At 52.6% G+C, this 21,276-nt stretch overlaps 1 protein-coding gene across 1 annotated transcript; it reads right to left on the bottom strand.

Annotated features, from left to right (window-relative positions):
• Positions 1-2,206: 2,206 nt before the first annotated feature.
• On the bottom strand, positions 2,207-8,771 carry LOC136586745 (uncharacterized). The gene is made up of 3 exons (XM_066584944.1): positions 8,211-8,771; positions 7,032-7,232; positions 2,207-4,658 (listed from the first exon to the last, which is right to left on the bottom strand). Exons 1-3 carry the CDS (start codon positions 8,593-8,595, stop codon positions 3,694-3,696), a joined length of 1,551 nt encoding a protein of 516 aa, XP_066441041.1. The 5' UTR covers positions 8,596-8,771; the 3' UTR covers positions 2,207-3,693.
• Positions 8,772-21,276: the final 12,505 nt, after the last annotated feature.

Below are 21,276 nucleotides of genomic sequence, written 5' to 3'. Positions count from 1 at the left end.
CCCTAACGCCACCATATACTGTACCCATTAGATACCAGTCACATCTGCGTAAGCGGTCCATTCAGTCTCCAACACACATTTAGCAAAAAAATCAAGGAAAATAATGCAGCATGCTGTCATATTTTATCTGATATATTTATTTGCGGCGGTCTATACAGGGTGCAGCAGGCGGTCAGAGAAGCCGCGCAGCCAGCTTGGTTTCTCCAGACGCAGAGGATCGCTTTAACAAATCAGCCCCATTGTGTTTGAACGTAGAGGAAACCAGCATTGTGTCCCAGTCCAGCATGGAGAGGCTCCTGGCACCGGGTCAGGTAAGAGGTGGGAGGATCCCTAATCTGCAGTCCATCTCATGGATTCCAGCTGCTGCTCTGATTGATCAGGTGAGAAGAGCTGACACTCTATATAGGAGTGCTGGCGAGGGATGCCTGGGAGGCTGCAGCAGACAAGAGGAGTGTGAAGATGACTGATGGGTCTGGTTAGGTCAGGTCAGTGCTGTAGAATGGCTCTGGGTTAATGTGAGAAATCTCCCCTCCATACAGCTGGTTAGTGTAGTACAACATAGAAAGCGGTGACCTCCGCTGGACTGTATAACCCTGGGGGCTCATTCACATGGGTGTATGCATTCACAGTTTATCAAAAATAGACTTGTTTCTGTGTATGTGTGTGTCATCAGTGTGGCAAAAAAGTGTCGTGAATACCCGGCCGATATACGGTCGTCTGAATAAGCCCTAAGGTACATGGTGTTAATACATTCTGTTAAAACTGTTTGATTTTTGTAGAATTGCAGCAAAACATGTGACTTGGGGCTCATACACACTGGTAGGTTTTCTAGAGATGCGAAGCACATGATTATGAAACTGATTTTTTTTCAATGGTTTCATTCTCATTTGCTATCTTTACTCAAGCCTTCGATGCGATACAAAAAAGCTGCAATATCGCCCATTGTTTTCAATGGAGTGAGGGTGGTAGACCTACAGGGCATCCCCTACATATCTCTCCATATTTGGAGATGGGTGGTGGAGCTAGAGGACTTTCCCAGGACTGATGTCCGAGTGCACCTGGGATCAGCGCTGAGCAGAGGAGCAGCAGCGCTTCAACGAGGAGGAGGGGGTAAGTATATGGGTCTCATTGGGGCACTCTCACTACTGAGGCTGATATAGGGGATACTATTAATAGTGTCCCCTATATCAGCCCCAGTAGTTATAGCATTGCTACTGGGGCCACTGTAGGGTGTCACCATTACTACTGCAGTCATTACTGCGGGGCTCGATGTGGGCGGTCACTATTACTTCTGGGGCATGTTTCATGGTGGAAATGCTGCAGAATGTCCTTAATGGAAATTTCCACGTCAATGTCTGCATCCAAAAAGCAGTTAAAATCTGCACCCTGTCTATATTGAAACAGCCCTGTCCTTTTAAAACGACTGAGGTAAAATCATATGTCCTGATAAGCCCCGCCCCCTGACGTGTTGGCACTTTGTGATAATTAAGTGGGTTTTGAGTTGCAGTTTGGGCACTCAGTCTCTAAAAGGTTCGCCAACACTGCCATATAGATTCTAATCTAGCCAATAGGGGACTAGGCTAATGGATCTGCCTGCTAGTTCTGCCCCTGCTAGCCCTACCCTTTCTCTTTGCTAAAGAATCACTATGAGAATCCCACTAGCCCTGCCAGTGGTCTCGGGGGAAGCCCTCTAGCCCTGCCCCCTATCTCTCCAACTATGGGGAGAGAAGTAGGAGATCCCCTGTAGTTCCGCCCCTCTCCTCGCTATAGGGGATTCCAAGGCTATTTCGCAATCTCCTCCCATTGATTTCAATGGGGACCTGAAGTGATGCGAGGTGGTTTTGCTATAAAATCTCGCATATTTGTGATCACGATACCAGCCGGTGATTCCTGGCCCGATTTTGCACTCACCCGTGTTAAGTTAGCCTAAGTGTATTAAACCTGCAGCAGATGTCCAGCTTAGCTGTGTCGGTTTGGCGGGGGTTTTACTTGCACATCTGCTGCAGGTTTTAGCCATTGTATTTCAAAGATTAAAATCTGCAGCATAAATGGACGTTCTGTGGATCTAAAATCTGCAGCGGTTATCGAAAAATGCTGCAAATTCATTATGGAAAATATCCACCCCATGTAAAGGAGACTCGTATAATCTCTTCTACATTGTGTATAATGTAAAGACTGGGGGGACTCCCCATACTTCCCGCTCCCTTCAATAAAACACGTGACTACTTCTTAGTAACAAAAAACTTCTTTATTAACCACAATTCTTAAAGACATGTATTTCACTCTATGCTGGCATAAATTATGTGGGAAGGCCACAGCTTATTTAATATTATTATATAACATCAACTTATTTCCTTCTTTCCATGCCTATCGCCTGTTCCTAACATCTAATGCTCTAAACCTTTCGAGGCGTGAGAAAGCCCGTTACGGCCTGTACGCACCCTCAATCTTCCAGCTGGCATGGAAATACCGCTAAACCGCCTACTGCTGTGACAACTTAACACCTCTCAACTCGGAAAACCCCTTCCCATTCCCCCCTCAGCTCAGAGGGCGGGCGGGTGGGCGTCTTCCTTCTTCTCTTACTCCACGTGGAATGGCACACTCTCTTTCTCCCTCTCTCTTCTTCCTGTATTAACTCCTCCCACCTCCTCAGGTCGCTTAACCCTTTCCTGTCCTAATCTCCCGCCCCCCAGTCCCTCGCTCCTACGCTACCTGCTTTGTAGCTATCTAGACTGGGGGGACTCCCCATACTTCCCGCTCCCTTCAATAAAACACGTGACTACTTCTTAGTAACAAAAAACTTCTTTATTAACCACAATTCTTAAAGACATGTATTTCACTCTATGCTGGCATAAATTATGTGGGAAGGCCACAGCTTATTTAATATTATTATATAACATCAACTTATTTCCTTCTTTCCATGCCTATCGCCTGTTCCTAACATCTAATGCTCTAAACCTTTCGAGGCGTGAGAAAGCCCGTTACGGCCTGTACGCACCCTCAATCTTCCAGCTGGCATGGAAATACCGCTAAACCGCCATGAAGGATGCAGCCTGCCTACGCTGCCATCCGCCCCCCACATGCCAGCGACATAGCCGCCTCCACCCCGTCCTGCAACCCCGATAGGAAGGTGTCCATACCTATATCACTTAAATGGACACCATCCTTCCTCCACATACCTGGCACCTTTTTCTCCAGCTCCCAGTGCCTCACGGCTACCCCTCCTATTGACTTAACGAATTTGGAAATCTTAAAATTTACACTTTTTCTTACCCTGTCGATAGCCTCCACGTCCCTTGCTTCTTTCCACACTCTCCTGGCGACTATATCGGACCATACTATAATGGTGTCCTCAAAAAATTCTTTGAACCTCAACATATCCTCCTTCATAAGCGTTACTAACTCAGCTACCCTTACCCGGCCCAAGTCGTTCCCACCCGCATGAATTACCAGTATCACTTTCCCCTGGGACCATCTGCTGACACACAATATTTCTTGTAGCAGCCTGGCCCATTGAAGACCTCTTACCCCGTGCCATTTTACCTGGACCTCTTTCATGCCCAGGTTTCTGCCAATGGGCCGGGTCCCCGCTCGTTTCTCTGCCCAATGAATGAAAGAGTGACCCACCACCCAAACTGTCCACTCCGAACCTGCAAAATAAACACATAACGGCACACCACAATGTAACTTAAACTATAACACTCTCAAATTTGGTCGGACGTACGACTTGTACGCCTCCGACCTCCAGCGTCCAACTCGCTTCACCTCGTCTCCTCTTAAACCGCAAGCAAAAGCAGACGTCGCTGCGCCGATCCTGAAAGAATGCGTGCCAAACTCGCTGGGCTCGAAACCTAATCGCTTCAAGCATGTGCGCATAACCGCCCCAAACTGGAACTTGGTCAGTGGGGCTCCTGAAGCATGCGCCAATAGTTGTCCTTTTCCGCTGTGCCGTGACAAAAACTGTCTCAGCAACGCCACAGGACACGCCGCTGTCCCCAACGCCGTCAAGCGCAGCCACTCGCCTGCGCCATACACATCAGTCTTGGACTTTTTGATGCATATCTTTATATCGTCTGTACCGCATAGAACATCTTCGAAACGCAACCCCCCCAGCTTCCTACAGCTGGGGGCCACTATTTCGCTCAGTCTCAATGCCGCGAAAAACGCTAACGAAAAAGCCACCCGAAAGAGCAGCACCTCGCTTTCATCTTTGCACACTGCTCCCAAAACGTTCAGCATCGCCTTTAACAGCTCAAATGTTATCGGCCGCCTGTCGTCTCTTGACGACCCTTCTTTTTTCCAACCTTTGAGAATCTGTCCGAAGACAAACTCCTTAGTCACGTCGCGCCGTCCGTGCAGGCGCAACAAAAACGCAATGGCCGATAAGTGCTTGCGCGCCGAGCTCGCCGATGCACCGCGACGCCGCAGCTCCGCTATCACGTCTAACGTCACCGCTCTTGCCCGCGCTCCCTCAGGGAATTGTCCCCCTGCTGCCATCAACCACCTTTTCCATATAGCATTATATCGCTTCCACGTCGATTCCGCAACGGAGTTGCGAATCAGAGTCGTGAGCTCTCTTCTACTATCTCCCATAAGATCGCCGGGCAACATACCCCTTTGACATCCGCTGTCGGGTGGAGTTCCCTGAATCTCTCCATCTGGAAACGAGAAAGAGCGTCAGCCGTGTTATTGTTTATTCCGGGTACGTATCTTGCCTTCAGCTTAATATTACTCTGCAGGCATCGCAAGACCAAATGGCGTAAAACTGCCAAAACCAAGGGAGATCTGGACGTCTGCCTGTTCACCGCTGTCACTACTGCCTGGTTGTCCGACCAGAAGCAGATGTTCCTGTTTTCCAAAATCAGCCCCCAGATCTCCACCGCCACCATTAGCGGAAAAATCTCCAGCAGTGTTATGTTCTTCACCCACCGTCTTTCGAACCATTCTCTGGGCCAAGGTGCACTGCACCAACTGTCCTCCAAAATTACCCCGAAACCACAGGAGCCCGATGCATCCGACATCAGTCCCAGCTCCTCGTTTGCAACTTCCGCATCTTGACAAATCACCTGACCATTAAACGTTTGAAGAAAGACTTGCCATGTATGCAAGTCCTCCTTCATACCCTTTGTCACTCTGACGAAGTGGTGTTTCTCTTTAATCCCGACTGTCGCCAATGACAGCCGCCGTGCAAACGGGCGGCCCATCGGAATGACCCGACACGCAAAATTTAGCAAGCCGATAATTACTTGGAGCTGGTGCAGTGTAACTTTCTTAGAACTGCCAACCAACTTAACCTCCTGCCGCAACCGCGCTACTTTCTCGTCCGGTAAGCGAAATACCATTGCCATGGTATCGATTTCAATGCCTAAAAATGTAAGACATGTCACCGGACCGACCGTTTTTTCGCGTGACAGCGGTACTCCCGCTTTTCCCATCAGATCCTGAAATGATGCCAATAACAACCCGCATATCTCTGAATCCGATGGCCCGACGAAAAGGAAATCATCCAGATAATGCAACACCGATCGGATGCCCGTCTCATATCGAAGCATCCAGTCCAGAAATGAACTGAACACTTCAAAGTAATAACAAGAGATGGAACACCCCATCGGTAAGCACATATCCACAAAATATAAGCCGTCCAAACGGCAGCCCAACAAGTGGAAACAATCTGGATGCACCGGTAATAGTCGAAAAGCGGACTCGATATCGGCTTTTGCCAACAGAGCCCCCTTTCCGGCCTGCCGTACAAGGCAGACAGCCCTATCGAAAGAAGTATACGATACAGCTGTTTGTTCCTTGGAAATCCCGTCGTTGACTGACTCGCCCGTCGGGTGGGATAGGTGATGGATAAGCCGGAACTTACCCGGTTCCTTCTTTGGTACCAAGCCCAAAGGTGAAACGCGTAAGTTCTCAAATGGCGGTTCCTGAAAAGGCCCCGCCATCCGACCCAGCTCTACCTCCTTTAACAGCTTCTCCATCACCATCTCTTTATTATCATACGCCGATTTTAAATTGCGGCTAAGCGTTAACGCCGAACCTGGTTGATGCGGAATGACGAAACCCGTGTTGAAACCTTCTTTAAGAAGGTTTGCTTCCCGTCTCCTGTGGTACTTGTCTAACCACTCCTCCAGGAACAGCGCGTTCACTGGAGTTGCCCCCGGGCAACGCTGTTGCCGCGGGCAAGTTTTGCTTTTGTCTCCGAAAACATCGGACCGCTGCGTGCGCACCGCCGCAAAAGGAGCACTCGTGCCGGAACTTACATGCTGCAAGAAACCGACAGTTACCCTCATTAAATGCCCAGCAGGAGCCCGAGGGCTTATGTGGAACGGGTGCCTGCTGCCCACCAGTAACCGTACTGTTGCTCTGAAAAAGGGGCTTCGTCGGCTTTTGTGCCAGGATCAACTGGATCCAAGCATCCGTCGCTTTTGTCGCCCAGCTCACATGGCTCGTTCCCGAAATTCTTCGACGAAAATCTTCGTCATAGCGCCACCATGCCGCACCTCCGTGCAGCTTGTAAGCGCTATGAATAGTGTTAATATATACCAGTAGCTCCGGGCCTTTTCCCGGCTGGTACTGGCATATGACGTGAGCCAGGGTTAACATGGCTTGTAGCCAATTGCTAAATGTTTTTGCTATTTTGGGCTTCTTGTCCCGTTCTGCGAAGCGCTCCTTATCCACCGATACATGCTCCACCGATAGGAGCGACCAAATGTCCACATATACTCCACTTTTAATTTTTTCGATTGTGTCCTCCGCGAGGCCCACCCCCAGCGGGGCCACGCCACAAAATAAGGAGTCTGAAAAACGCAAACCATCTTTTACCGACTCTTCGCCTTTTCCGGTCGCCACCACTGGCGAGCACCCGGCAGCGTGAGCCACATCACCAACCACGGGACTCCCCGGGTTAACACTCGTCACCATATCTTTACCTTTGTCAAACTCATTCACCAGCGCTCTCAGCGCTACCATAAAGTTATTCACATTATTGGGCGACGAATCACCCCACACTCTATGACATTGGGACTCACCCTCCAATTCGTCCTCCGGCCCTGCCGAGGGGAAAGACGGGTGACTCGGTCCCGGTTGGCTCCTTTCCGGACTCGCCACCGCGTGTCGTACCCTGTCCCAATTACGGGAGACACCACGGGGTCGCATGCTGTAGCCATAGGACGCCCTGGAGGCTGCGGCCCGCTCGCCCTGCCTTTCGGTACGTGAGGCCCGCCTCTCATCTGTGGAAGAAGCCGGTGAACATGGTAACGCCTGCTGCGACGCGCAAACCAAAGTCCCATGGCCGCTGCGCCTACCGCTCCTGTCCACCGCTTCCGAACGCCTGTACCCTCTGGCGAAATGGGGCGCCTCCCGACGTGTACCAGGCTCACCGGACTCCGATGACGAACTATCTGTTCTTGCTTCACTGCGCCAACTTCCTCGCGCCATGCTGCCAACCTCCCGCCTGCTGCCTAACCCCCCCTCCGTCCCGCTACCGGCCCCTTGACTACCGGGCAGGTAGCTTCCCCCTCCCCCCTTTCCTTTCCTCTGTCTCACCTGTCCGCTTTGCTCCACCCCGTAAGCCCCTTGCCGGCCTGAAGTGCCTTCGCCTGCTCGACTGTCCTTTGCAAGAGAGAAAGAACCCCGGGGCGACCTGTGACCGCTGCTCGCTGCCCCTCCTCCCCCTCCCTCCCTCCTGCGTGCCCCGTAAGCCCTTTTATGGCTTGGCGCGTCTCTATAAAATATCCCGCTGCCCCTCATGTTAGGGCATGAGCCCTGGGGCGACAATGGGGCCATACTGCCTGATTGTACTCCCCCTCCCCCTTGCCTGCTTGGGGTGTCTCTATATTGAGTCCCGCTGCCCCTCATATTAGGGCATGAGCCCTGGGGCGACAATGGGGCCATACTGCCTAATTGGGCTCCCCCCCGGGCTCCCCCCCCCCTTATCCCCCTCTGCTTTCCCGCCCTGCGCCTCTTCCTCCTCATCCCCCACCCCCCCCTTTGCCCTACGCTCGCGCTGCTGCGGCCGCTTGCGCTGTTGCTGGCCTCGCTGCTGCCGCTGGGGCTCGTCTCCCTCCGCTCGGGAGTCCCGGCGCCGGAACTTCTTCCGGCCCGCGGATCCATCCGCCCGCCGCCGGCACGGCGCGCAGGCCGTCCCCCTTCTCTCTCCGCCTGACGCTGGACAGCCGCGGGGCAAACCCTTCCCACGCTGGACTTACCCGCTCCTGATGCCGCTGCTGAAGTCCCGGTAAGTCCCTCGGGGGTTTCTTCTGGTCTTCCGGCGCTTCTTCCGGTTGCGCCCATGCTGCCTCCTGCCGCCGAGCGCTGCGGCCGCGCTCCGCCACCGACATTCGAACGCGCAGGTCTCGGGCTTGCGTTCTGGGCCCCCTTCTTCACGGCTGGGCTCGGGCTCAGCCTGGTAGGGGGAATCCTCCTTCTCTGGGGTCTTCCGCGGGGCGCGCTGGATGCCATCTGCGCCGGCTGCACTTCTCCTGCCCCGGCTTCTCCCGACGGCGTGGCACCGATCTCCGCGGCCATCCTCATCAGCCAGTCAGGTCCCTGGCTGGCAACTGCTTCCTTGATTTGCAGAACGAGCTGGTCCATGTTTCTTCTCTTTTAATCTTCTGCCTTCCTTCCCACGTCTTCCTTCTTCTCTTACTCCACGTGGAATGGCACACTCTCTTTCTCCCTCTCTCTTCTTCCTGTATTAACTCCTCCCACCTCCTCAGGTCGCTTAACCCTTTCCTGTCCTAATCTCCCGCCCCCCAGTCCCTCGCTCCTACGCTACCTGCTTTGTAGCTATCTATGCTGCAGAAATTCTACAGCCTTTCAACTATATAAAGACTGCCTAAGAGCCAGAGGTGTAACCTGAAGCTGCTGGACCCCAGTGCAAAATCCGGAATTGGGGGCCCCCAACAAAAAAGCTCTACTGATGGTATTATGGTATATGGGGAAGAGAGACTTAATGGACCCCCTAGGACTCCTGGGCCTGGGTGCGACCGCACCCGCTATACATACACCAGTGCTAAGGATGCTTCCAAGCACTGCAGTAAGCTGCAAAATATATATATCTAAATGTGGAAAAGCTGGCATATTAAAGCAATCTCCAAATGTGTCAAAATCCACATTAGGCATATGGTTTTCCGCACAATGTAATTACACAATATGCTGCAGAATATTAGTGTATAAAAGTACCCTAAGAACCAATTTAAACCTGTCTCGTGGCATCTTGGGCAGAGAGCATCTGGTAAGGACATGTGTACCCTAACGCCACCATATACTGTACCCATTAGATACCAGTCACATCTGCGTAAGCGGTCCATTCAGTCTCCAACACACATTTAGCAAAAAAATCAAGGAAAATAATGCAGCATGCTGTCATATTTTATCTGATATATTTATTTGCGGCGGTCTATACAGGGTGCGGCGGGCGGTCTCTCTTGCTCCAGCGGCGGGCGGTCTCTCTGGCTCCAGCGGCGGGCGGTCTCTCTGGCTCCAGCGGCGGGCGGTCTCTCTGGCTCCAGCGGCGGGCGGTCTCTCTGGCTCCAGCGGCGGGCGGTCTCTCTGGCTCCAGCGGCGGGCGGTCTCTCTGGCTCCAGCGGCGGGCGGTCTCTCTGGCTCCAGCGGCGGGCGGTCTCTCTGGCTCCAGCGGCGGGCGGTCTCTCTGGCTCCAGCGGCGGGCGGTCTCTCTGGCTCCAGCGGCGGGCGGTCTCTCTGGCTCCAGCGGCGGGCGGTCTCTCTGGCTCCAGCGGCGGGCGGTCTCTCTGGCTCCAGCGGCGGGCGGTCTCTCTGGCTCCAGCGGCGGGCGGTCTCTCTGGCTCCAGCGGCGGGCGGTCTCTCTGGCTCCAGCGGCGGGCGGTCTCTCTGGCTCCAGCGGCGGGCGGTCTCTCTGGCTCCAGCGGCGGGCGGTCTCTCTGGCTCCAGCGGCGGGCGGTCTCTCTGGCTCCAGCGGCGGGCGGTCTCTCTGGCTCCAGCGGCGGGCGGTCTCTCTGGCTCCAGCGGCGGGCGGTCTCTCTGGCTCCAGCGGCGGGCGGTCTCTCTGGCTCCAGCGGCGGGCGGTCTCTCTGGCTCCAGCGGCGGGCGGTCTCTCTGGCTCCAGCGGCGGGCGGTCTCTCTGGCTCCAGCGGCGGGCGGTCTCTCTGGCTCCAGCGGCGGGCGGTCTCTCTGGCTCCAGCGGCGGGCGGTCTCTCTGGCTCCAGCGGCGGGCGGTCTCTCTGGCTCCAGCGGCGGGCGGTCTCTCTGGCTCCAGCGGCGGGCGGTCTCTCTGGCTCCAGCGGCGGGCGGTCTCTCTGGCTCCAGCGGCGGGCGGTCTCTCTGGCTCCAGCGGCGGGCGGTCTCTCTGGCTCCAGCGGCGGGCGGTCTCTCTGGCTCCAGCGGCGGGCGGTCTCTCTGGCTCCAGCGGCGGGCGGTCTCTCTGGCTCCAGCGGCGGGCGGTCTCTCTGGCTCCAGCGGCGGGCGGTCTCTCTGGCTCCAGCGGCGGGCGGTCTCTCTGGCTCCAGCGGCGGGCGGTCTCTCTGGCTCCAGCGGCGGGCGGTCTCTCTGGCTCCAGCGGCGGGCGGTCTCTCTGGCTCCAGCGGCGGGCGGTCTCTCTGGCTCCAGCGGCGGGCGGTCTCTCTGGCTCCAGCGGCGGGCGGTCTCTCTGGCTCCAGCGGCGGGCGGTCTCTCTGGCTCCAGCGGCGGGCGGTCTCTCTGGCTCCAGCGGCGGGCGGTCTCTCTGGCTCCAGCGGCGGGCGGTCTCTCTGGCTCCAGCGGCGGGCGGTCTCTCTGGCTCCAGCGGCGGGCGGTCTCTCTGGCTCCAGCGGCGGGCGGTCTCTCTGGCTCCAGCGGCGGGCGGTCTCTCTGGCTCCAGCGGCGGGCGGTCTCTCTGGCTCCAGCGGCGGGCGGTCTCTCTGGCTCCAGCGGCGGGCGGTCTCTCTGGCTCCAGCGGCGGGCGGTCTCTCTGGCTCCAGCGGCGGGCGGTCTCTCTGGCTCCAGCGGCGGGCGGTCTCTCTGGCTCCAGCGGCGGGCGGTCTCTCTGGCTCCAGCGGCGGGCGGTCTCTCTGGCTCCAGCGGCGGGCGGTCTCTCTGGCTCCAGCGGCGGGCGGTCTCTCTGGCTCCAGCGGCGGGCGGTCTCTCTGGCTCCAGCGGCGGGCGGTCTCTCTGGCTCCAGCGGCGGGCGGTCTCTCTGGCTCCAGCGGCGGGCGGTCTCTCTGGCTCCAGCGGCGGGCGGTCTCTCTGGCTCCAGCGGCGGGCGGTCTCTCTGGCTCCAGCGGCGGGCGGTCTCTCTGGCTCCAGCGGCGGGCGGTCTCTCTGGCTCCAGCGGCGGGCGGTCTCTCTGGCTCCAGCGGCGGGCGGTCTCTCTGGCTCCAGCGGCGGGCGGTCTCTCTGGCTCCAGCGGCGGGCGGTCTCTCTGGCTCCAGCGGCGGGCGGTCTCTCTGGCTCCAGCGGCGGGCGGTCTCTCTGGCTCCAGCGGCGGGCGGTCTCTCTGGCTCCAGCGGCGGGCGGTCTCTCTGGCTCCAGCGGCGGGCGGTCTCTCTGGCTCCAGCGGCGGGCGGTCTCTCTGGCTCCAGCGGCGGGCGGTCTCTCTGGCTCCAGCGGCGGGCGGTCTCTCTGGCTCCAGCGGCGGGCGGTCTCTCTGGCTCCAGCGGCGGGCGGTCTCTCTGGCTCCAGCGGCGGGCGGTCTCTCTGGCTCCAGCGGCGGGCGGTCTCTCTGGCTCCAGCGGCGGGCGGTCTCTCTGGCTCCAGCGGCGGGCGGTCTCTCTGGCTCCAGCGGCGGGCGGTCTCTCTGGCTCCAGCGGCGGGCGGTCTCTCTGGCTCCAGCGGCGGGCGGTCTCTCTGGCTCCAGCGGCGGGCGGTCTCTCTGGCTCCAGCGGCGGGCGGTCTCTCTGGCTCCAGCGGCGGGCGGTCTCTCTGGCTCCAGCGGCGGGCGGTCTCTCTGGCTCCAGCGGCGGGCGGTCTCTCTGGCTCCAGCGGCGGGCGGTCTCTCTGGCTCCAGCGGCGGGCGGTCTCTCTGGCTCCAGCGGCGGGCGGTCTCTCTGGCTCCAGCGGCGGGCGGTCTCTCTGGCTCCAGCGGCGGGCGGTCTCTCTGGCTCCAGCGGCGGGCGGTCTCTCTGGCTCCAGCGGCGGGCGGTCTCTCTGGCTCCAGCGGCGGGCGGTCTCTCTGGCTCCAGCGGCGGGCGGTCTCTCTGGCTCCAGCGGCGGGCGGTCTCTCTGGCTCCAGCGGCGGGCGGTCTCTCTGGCTCCAGCGGCGGGCGGTCTCTCTGGCTCCAGCGGCGGGCGGTCTCTCTGGCTCCAGCGGCGGGCGGTCTCTCTGGCTCCAGCGGCGGGCGGTCTCTCTGGCTCCAGCGGCGGGCGGTCTCTCTGGCTCCAGCGGCGGGCGGTCTCTCTGGCTCCAGCGGCGGGCGGTCTCTCTGGCTCCAGCGGCGGGCGGTCTCTCTGGCTCCAGCGGCGGGCGGTCTCTCTGGCTCCAGCGGCGGGCGGTCTCTCTGGCTCCAGCGGCGGGCGGTCTCTCTGGCTCCAGCGGCGGGCGGTCTCTCTGGCTCCAGCGGCGGGCGGTCTCTCTGGCTCCAGCGGCGGGCGGTCTCTCTGGCTCCAGCGGCGGGCGGTCTCTCTGGCTCCAGCGGCGGGCGGTCTCTCTGGCTCCAGCGGCGGGCGGTCTCTCTGGCTCCAGCGGCGGGCGGTCTCTCTGGCTCCAGCGGCGGGCGGTCTCTCTGGCTCCAGCGGCGGGCGGTCTCTCTGGCTCCAGCGGCGGGCGGTCTCTCTGGCTCCAGCGGCGGGCGGTCTCTCTGGCTCCAGCGGCGGGCGGTCTCTCCTTTGACCCTCGTGTTAATCTATCATAACTTATACTGTGACTTTTGTTTTTGGACTTTATGGTCATGTGACCCAGTTGTAGGAGAACTACTGAGGAGCCAAAGTTTCTTTATTGACCATTTGACCATGCGATTCATCACTAAAGTGGGAGGAGTCAGACTCCAGGCTGAGCTGTAAAATAAGTTTCTTCAGTAGAGAGAGGAAATGAATGTCCCTATTAGCAGGTAAGACTTCGATGACCCTGTGGGGCATGAGGGCGACTATAAATGAGAAGGAAGAAGGGGGTACAATCACGATGGACCAGAAAGGGGGATACAGTATCACACAATGGCATTATTTGGCTGATGGCTCTGCATTGATGACACTAGAGTGTTTTAAAGGTGCTGCTGGAAGCTGCAGTTGGGACGTGACCAGCAGCCCGGAAAAGTGAAGGGATCCCAAAATGAACCTTTGCAGCAGGTGCCTGAGGGCCGCAGAGCAGTGTGGCCACCATACTGCCAAGAATCAGGCTGAGATACGTTTCAGATATGGCTGGTTAGTGGACGCTACACTGCCAATTTGCTCCGGGGGCATGAGATCCTAGCTGGGCTTCTGCAACTACTAGTAACAATACATTGTTTTGCAGAGTTCCCATGGGGAAGATGGTTAATATATTGAATGTTGTACATACAGTGCAATGTACTCTAGGACATCCATCTACCACAGACCTCATGCATTGCAGTACTACGGAGTGACGGACAACAGATCATCAACAATATACATTTCCAATGATGCTCTGATCCTCTCTACTGCTTGACTCCAATTGTAATTAACTTTTAAATTTTTTTATTTTTTTTACTTCGAACTTATTTTCCTAATGACCATTAGCAATTACTTATTTATATTTTTACTTATTTATATTTTTACTTTACACTTATTTTATGACTATGTTGATTTAATGGTCAGTCTTTTGTCATGTATATTTGTTAATGCTATCTGAAAAATTATTAAAGATATGAATTTAAAAGGTTTATTTCCCCCCTTTTTTTTTCTTTTTTTTGTCGTATTACAGGATTTGTCAATGTTGACTTACAGAAGTATGTTGTAGCTGTCACTGCCGCGCTGCTGCTGTTTGGACAGGCCTGAGAGTGTTCACCAGGCCTCATGTTGCCATGACCACTCACCAGAACCCTGTGACCGTGTTGCATAGGGCCTAGTGCAGTGATGGTGGGAACGTCCTCTAACTGCTTCAATGCCACATTTTCGCATTGAGTGTGAGATCTAAGCAGCCGGGATTGGAAATAATGAACATTTTGATTTTATAATTTCCAGAGATTCAATGTCTGAAATATATATGAAAAAGTCCAAGTGATCCCAGACTGGAACCGCTTCAGTCACTGAAGAATACAAATCACTAATTTGCACTAAAAAAAGGTCTTTTATGGACACTGCTCCCATTCCTTCAGATCTATCAATAGCTGTAATAAGGGCCCCCTTGGTGAATACTGCACCGGCCACCTATCTCAGTAAGACATAACTGCATATCAGCTCATCTCAGTGAAGTAGAACAAATGAATATCTCTATTAAAACTCTTCTGGTTAGATGACAAGGTTTTTTGTTTCCTCCTGACCGCTGGGTAGGTGGTTGGTAGGGATCCCAACAGTTGGACCTTCACCAATCACGAGAACGAAAGTCCCAAGGTTCCCAGAATGAGGAAGACTGCTGAAGGTAGCCAAATGCTTGAAATGGCTTGAGTCACCACTCCATTTGAGTAATTTCAGAACGCCCATTCTGTTTGGTGAGGGTCCCAGCAGTCACACCCCACTAATCAATCCATCTTGCATAACCAGTGGATGGGTGAGAACTTGAAGAAAAAATTGCCCAACTAGAATACTTTTCACTCCACTTTCACATTACAATGGACATTTAGGACAACTGTATAAAAATATCAAATATACTAAATGTACAATAATCTTCGCTGTCCTCCAAGAGCACTAGGGGATGACAATGCTGCAGACCTTCTGCATGGACCGTCTCCAGTAGTTACAGTAGCAGCCGTGTGGATGAGACCTTCCACATGATCATGGTTTGCTGCAGATTTCCCCATGTGCAATCCTAAGGGTGAAATATGCAGCAAATTGCTACCAAAACTGAAGCCTAAATCCACAACATTAAACTCCGACCTAAAGGACTGATTATAAATCTTTACATGAGCTGATCACTTACGGTTTCAGGTGCCTCCTCTTGCTGGCGCTCCGTGTCTCTGGCGCAGTGCCTGGCATTGGCTTTCCCTCTGGCATGGCAGTTGTAGATCACCGCTGCTTCCAGGTCATACTCAGATCTTTGGTGCTGTTCCTTCAGTCCACTAATCACAACATACGTGGCTCTTAAATAGGTCTACGTGGCTCTTCTGCCTGTACGTTGCTGCTGGATAGATTTCCTTGTATTCTCTGTTGCCTCCATTGTCCTTATCTGTCACTATTCCTCCTTCTCCTCCTCTTCTGGCTTCTCCAGCCGTTACTGCCAAAAGTCAATCCATTCCTGTTTGCTCCTTGTCAGTAACACTGGAAGTTTTCATCTGACTTCAAGATGGTGTCTGAGCGACCAACTGTCACTGTTCTCTTTCAAGCATTATGACATCAGATTCCGCTTGCTTGAGGCTCCGCCCACTTCAACATTCCACTGTTCAGAGGATGTTAATTATTACATCATGTCCCACTAGAGCTGATCTTAAAGGCCCAGATCACCCCATTACACTAGTAATAAAGTATAGAAATATAAATTATAATAATCCGAAGACTCTAGAAAGACCGGCCGCCTCATGCAATGGTTTGTTTCATACATTTTGTTTATATGATCATTGGTCAAAATTGTACAAGGTATGTATTATAATTTTTTTTTTTTTCTTGTGGGTGAGGGGGAGGGGGACGGGGACGGGTCATTTTGATCTTTTTTTTTTTTTTTTTGTTTCCCTTTATTCCAAAATCTCTACAGTGTCTCCTCGGCATTAGACCGGCTCACAGATTATGGGCAACGAAACTTGCTGACAGTCAGTTCTGTTTCTGTTGATAGTTGACGGCCGCACGATTTTGCAGGTAAATTACTGTAATATTGTGCGGCCATTAAGGCCATTTTCCATGTAAACAGCAGTTTAGCCACAAAACAACATGGTCACTAATGCTTATTTGAAAACAGCGTTAGTGTGTGAACACGGTCTCAACTGTTTCCTTTTTTTTTCCCGCTGAGACAAAATTGCAATTTTCCAATGTGAATGTCATTGAAATGATGTGCAGCTGCAGTTATCTGTGTAAGACCCAAAACTGCAAGCTGGCCCTACTGGCTGCTATTAACAATTGTAGAAGTTATCAAACACTTGAATTTCATCTGCCTCCACAATTTTATACAACCGCTTGTCTACTGCGGCCACCATTTTTTTAAATGCAAGCTGTTTTAACTATATGAAGGCAGTCAGTGATGCCCCAAGGCCCTGTGCCCACGCTGTAACTGTACTGCTGTAGTCACACGGAAGACCCTGGTGCGCTACTACTTCACTTAGATCACACATGTCAAACACAAGGCCCGTGGGCTGAATCCGGCCCGCCGCCTCATTTTATGTGGCTCCCACTGGCTGTGCATTAAACCTTTTTAAAGATTTTATTCCGGCAGCGCCCACCAGCATACATCGGGATGGGAACGGAAATGCTGCTTCGAGCCCTGGGTAGTGGCTGGCGCTTGTATTTGGAGTCATAACGCTTATTGATAGCCTAGCCTGCAATTCCAAGCACAGCTTCCATTGATCTAGATTAGAGAGCTCTACCTGCAGTTACAAGCACCAGCCACTACACAGGGATCGAAGTAACGCTTCTGCTCTGACCCCAGTGTATCCCAGCGGGCACTGTCTGGATAATCCCTTAAAAGGAATTCTACTTACCCCGCCGGCAGCTTTGGGCCAGCGGCACAGTGCAGAGTCTGACCACTGATGTCTGGATCAAGGTAAGTGGTCACAGACTTTGCAGCGGCTGCCACTGGACTGGAGGTGCAGGTGGGATGTATGAAGAGCCCGTATGAATGCTGCCCAGCCTGAGGATAATAGGAGGGGGGGAGGGGGTTACTATTGGCCTCTGGCTGGGCAGTATCCCTGGTATTAATATGGGGGTCACTATTAGGGCTTGTTTACATGGGCATAAGGGTATTTCAGTCGTAAAAACGGAGACGGGCTAATTGGAATGGTACACAAATACCCTATATATTTGTGTTCGCCCATCCACTTTAATGGCCTATAGCGGTGCATAATACACCCCAAAATAGGTAATGCCACGTATGCCTTACTCAGTAATGTGGCACAATGCCGGAGCTGGTCACTGTGAATAATTTAGAAGAAAAGCCTGTAGCCTCCGTTATCACCCAACAGACGTGGGTGAAGAAGACTGCTGAAGGTAGCCAAGTACTTGAAATGGCTGGATGCATGGCTCCATTTGAGGAACTTCAGAGCCCTCATTCTGTTTGAGGGTCCCAGTAGCTGGACCCCACCAATCAATCCATCTTCATCTACCCAGTGGATGGGTAAGAACTTGAAGAAAAAAAATTGCCCAACTAAAATACTCCACTCTTTCACATTACAGTGGACATTTAGGACCCCTGCAGTTGTTTTCATATAGATCAGTCGCCTAAATATAAATGTACAATAATCATCGCTGTCCTCCAAGAGCCCTAGGGGGCGTTCACACGGGGTGACAATGCTGCAGACATTCTGCATGGACCGTCTCCAGTAGTTACAGTAGCAGCCGTGTGGATGAGACCTTCCACATGATAATGGTTTGCTGCAGAATTCCCCATGTGCAATCCTAAGGGTGAAATATGCAGCAAATTGCTACCAAAACTGAAGACTAAATCCACAACATTAAAATCCGACCTAAATGATTCATGTAAGGATGATTTAAAATCAAGTGATCACTTATGATTTTAGGTGACTCCTCTTGCTGGCGCTCCGTGTCTCTGGCGCTGTGGCTGGCACTGGCTTTCCCTCTGGCATGGCCGTTGGTCCTTCCAGGTAATACTCGGATCTTTGGTGCTGTTCCTTCAGTCCACTAATCACAACATACGTGGCTCTTAAATAGGTCTACGTGGCTCTTCCGACTGTACGTTGCTGCTGGATATATTTCCTTGTATTCTCTGTTGCCTCCATTGTCTATCTGTCACCATTCCTCCTTCTCCTCGTCTTTTGGCTTCTCCAGACGTTACTGACAAAAGTCGATCCACTCCTGTTCCCTCCTTGTCAGTAACACTGGCAGCTTTCATCTGACTTCAAAATGGTGTCTGAGCGACCAACTGTCACTATTCTCTTTCAAGCATTATGACATCAGATTCCGCTCGCTTGAGGCTCCGCCCACTTCAGCATTCCACTGTTCAGAGGATGTTCATTATTACATCATGTCCCACTAGAGCTGATCTTAAAGGCCCAGATCACCCCATTACACTAGTAATAAAGTATAGAAATCTAAATTATAATAATCCGAAGACTCTAGAAAGACCGGCCGCCTCATGCAATGGTTTGTTTCATACATTTTGTTTATATGATCAATGATGATCATTGGTCAAAATTGTACAAGGCATGTACTATATACTTTTTTTTTTGGGGGGGGGGGGGGGGTAGTCGTTTTTGTTTTCTGTTTCTTTCTTTCTGTTTCCCCTTATTCCAAAACACCAAAAATCTATAGTGTGCCCTCGCCCCTACACCGGGCTCACACATTGTGGGCAGACAAACTTGCTGACGCTCAGTTCTGTTTCTGTTGACGGCTGCACAATTTGGCAGGTAAATTACTGTAATATTGTGCGGCCATTAAGGCCTTTTTTCATGTAAATGGCAGATTAGCAACAAAACAACATGGTCACTAATGGTTATTTGAAAACTGCGTTAAACAGTGTGTGAACACGGCCTCAAATGTTTCCTTTTTTTTTTTTTTCCTGCTGAGACAAAATTGCAATTTTCCAATGTGAATGTCATTAATATGGTCCAGTGTGCAGCTGTAGTTATCTGTGCAAGACCCAAAACTGCAAGCTGGCCCTCCTGGCTGCTAACTTTTGCATCGCTAATATCAAACATTTGACTTTCATCTGCCTCCTCATTGCTCGTAGGCTGAATCCGGCCCGCCGCCTTAGTTGACGTGGCCCACCGACTGCATTAACCCTTTCCAATCCCCTGTCTGACGTCTAAAGACATTCTGATTGAAGGCTTTACAGCTCCGATGTCAGAAGATGTCCGGCAGGGTATTCCTACTGTATATTACTGGCCGATCTGTTGTTGGGGGGGCCTCTCCAAGATGTCCAATACCGCAGTACTGGCTCTAGCCAGAAGGTGGTGCCATTGTATAATGGCAGAAAGAAAACTCCCTAGGAAACCCTAAATCCAAAATTGGATTGCAAAGGGTTAAACCTTTTAAAGGGTTTATTCAGGCACCACCCACCAGGATACATCGAGGTTGAAACAGAAATGCTGCTTTGACCCCTGAATAGCGGCCGGCTCTTATAAATGCAGCTCTCATTGATCTAATTGAGAACTGCACCCACAATTACAAGCACGACCACTACACAAGGATCGGAGCAGTGCTTCTGCTGTGACCTCAGTGTATCCCAGCGGGCACTGTCTGGATAATCCCTTAAGAGGAATTCTACTTACCCTGCTGGCAGCTTTGGGCCAGTGGCACAGGGCAGAGTCTGACCGCTGATGTCTGGATCGAGACTTTGCAGTGGCTGCCACTGGACCGGTGGTGCAGGCGGTATGTATGAAGAGCCCGTATGGATGCTGCCCAGCTAGAGGATAATAGGAGGGGGTTACTATTAGCCTCTGGCTGGGCAGTATCCCTGGGACTGATATGGTGGACACTATTGGGGTTCATTTACATGGGCATAAGCACATTTCGGTCTTAAAAAAATGTTGACAGGGTAATTGGAATGGTAGACACATACGCAGATTTCCCATCAACTTTAATGGCCTATAGCGGTGCATAATATGCCCCAAAATAGGTAATGCCATGTCTGCCTTACTCAGTGATGTAGGAGCTGGCTACTGAATAATTTAGAAGTAAAGCCTGTCGCCTCCGCTATCACCCAACAGACCTGTGATATGATACTGCAGGAAATGTATTGGATGAAGCATGAAAGTCAGTAACCCCATTATCTGCAACAGACATTCATGCTGCGGCTTTCTGAATTCATGAACTCTTATTTACACTCCGCATCTCTCCTGCATGGTCTTTTTCTGTGGTTGTAATTCAGATCAATGTTTTAATTTTAAATAGGTTTTCTTAAAACTGTAACAAGTCATCCAGCACTAGCGGAATGAAGGGGCGGCGATCGGACCATCCACCAATCATTACCTGCCCATCCGTCCACTGAGCCACAAATGCTGTTGTGGCTGTGCTTGGTATTGCAGCTCAGTGAGATGCTACGAGCTGCAGTACCAGGTACAGCCACAGCCTTGCAGCACTGTGCATGGGTACATAATCGGTGTGGCCTCTATATCCAGCTGCTAAGCAGGGGGGCAGAGAGTTGGACTCCCACCAATATCTATTAAATGGCTCATCCTAGGGATACACCGTCAATATTTGTCTGTTGGGGAAAAAAAGTCTGCTCTAGTTTCTCTGCCACCTTTTTGATCAGCTGTTTATGACCTGACAGACTTGCAAGAATAGCATTGCATACAGCAAACTGATAAAAGCATGACCCAACCCAACAAACTCCATTGTCAGTCAACATGTATTTTTGAGCCACCATTGTTTTTTGCTTTTGTATATTACTTTCAAGGCCAAGGCACACTACCCCATTATAGCTTATGAGGCCATTCATGTGCATAAAGCCATATCTCTGCAGCTTTGTAAAACAAGTAATTGTCATATTGCAAAAGTACATGTTATTGCCTTAGGAAGCATATAACTTTCATTTTTAATTGCAAGAATGCCCTTTTAACTGTTGGCACAACACATAGGGCAAAATGTGTTCCTCGGGCATCCTCCACACCCAGGTACTACTTCTGGTGTGAAGATGGAGTAGTGTGATTCATCACTCCATAGAACATTCTTTCTTTCATTGTTCAACTGTACAATGGTGACGCTCCTTGCACCGTTGTAGACAGGCTGATGTATCATCTTTGATAGAACCCGCCAGACGTTTGCAGGATGAATGGAAGGAATTATCAGCTGGAGTGTAGTAGAAAGTACGCCACAGAGAGCTTCTGATGTCATTCGGACCAAAGAAAGTCCCACTTCATTTGAACATACATGAAAACCACTTTCCATTCTTTCTCAGGTGTCCAATTACATTTGCTAGGATAGTGGTATATTCTATGTGGACATATATAGGACATTCTAGAGCAGTCACCAAGTTTGCACTGGTTATTACAACTAACCAGTGCAAACTTTCCCATTTTCTGTACTGGCCACAGTCATTCTTCTTCGAGAAGCGGCTCCATATCAAATGAATAAAACAAAAACCCAAGTAACTTGCCACATATTAAACTT

The sequence above is a fragment of the Eleutherodactylus coqui genome, chromosome 12, assembly GCF_035609145.1.
Source record: "Eleutherodactylus coqui strain aEleCoq1 chromosome 12, aEleCoq1.hap1, whole genome shotgun sequence".
NCBI lineage: Eukaryota > Metazoa > Chordata > Amphibia > Anura > Eleutherodactylidae > Eleutherodactylus > Eleutherodactylus coqui.
Note: the sequence above shows the minus strand (reverse complement) of the source record. Positions and strands in the feature narration are given on the sequence as shown.

What these genes read in the sequence shown, in the direction of transcription:
- LOC136586745 (XM_066584944.1), bottom strand. Translation starts at nt 8,595, where the DNA reads ATGGACCAGCTCGTTCTGCAAATCAAGGAAGCAGTTGCCAGCCAGGGA. An exon ending in AGCAGCGGCATCAGGAGCGG is followed by an intron (nt 7,233 to 8,210) that starts GTAAGTCCAGCG and finishes CTTCTTCCACAG; the next exon opens with ATGAGAGGCGGGCCTCACGT. An exon ending in GCCGGAGGACGAATTGGAGG is followed by an intron (nt 4,659 to 7,031) that starts GTGAGTCCCAAT and finishes TCTCGTTTCCAG; the next exon opens with ATGGAGAGATTCAGGGAACT.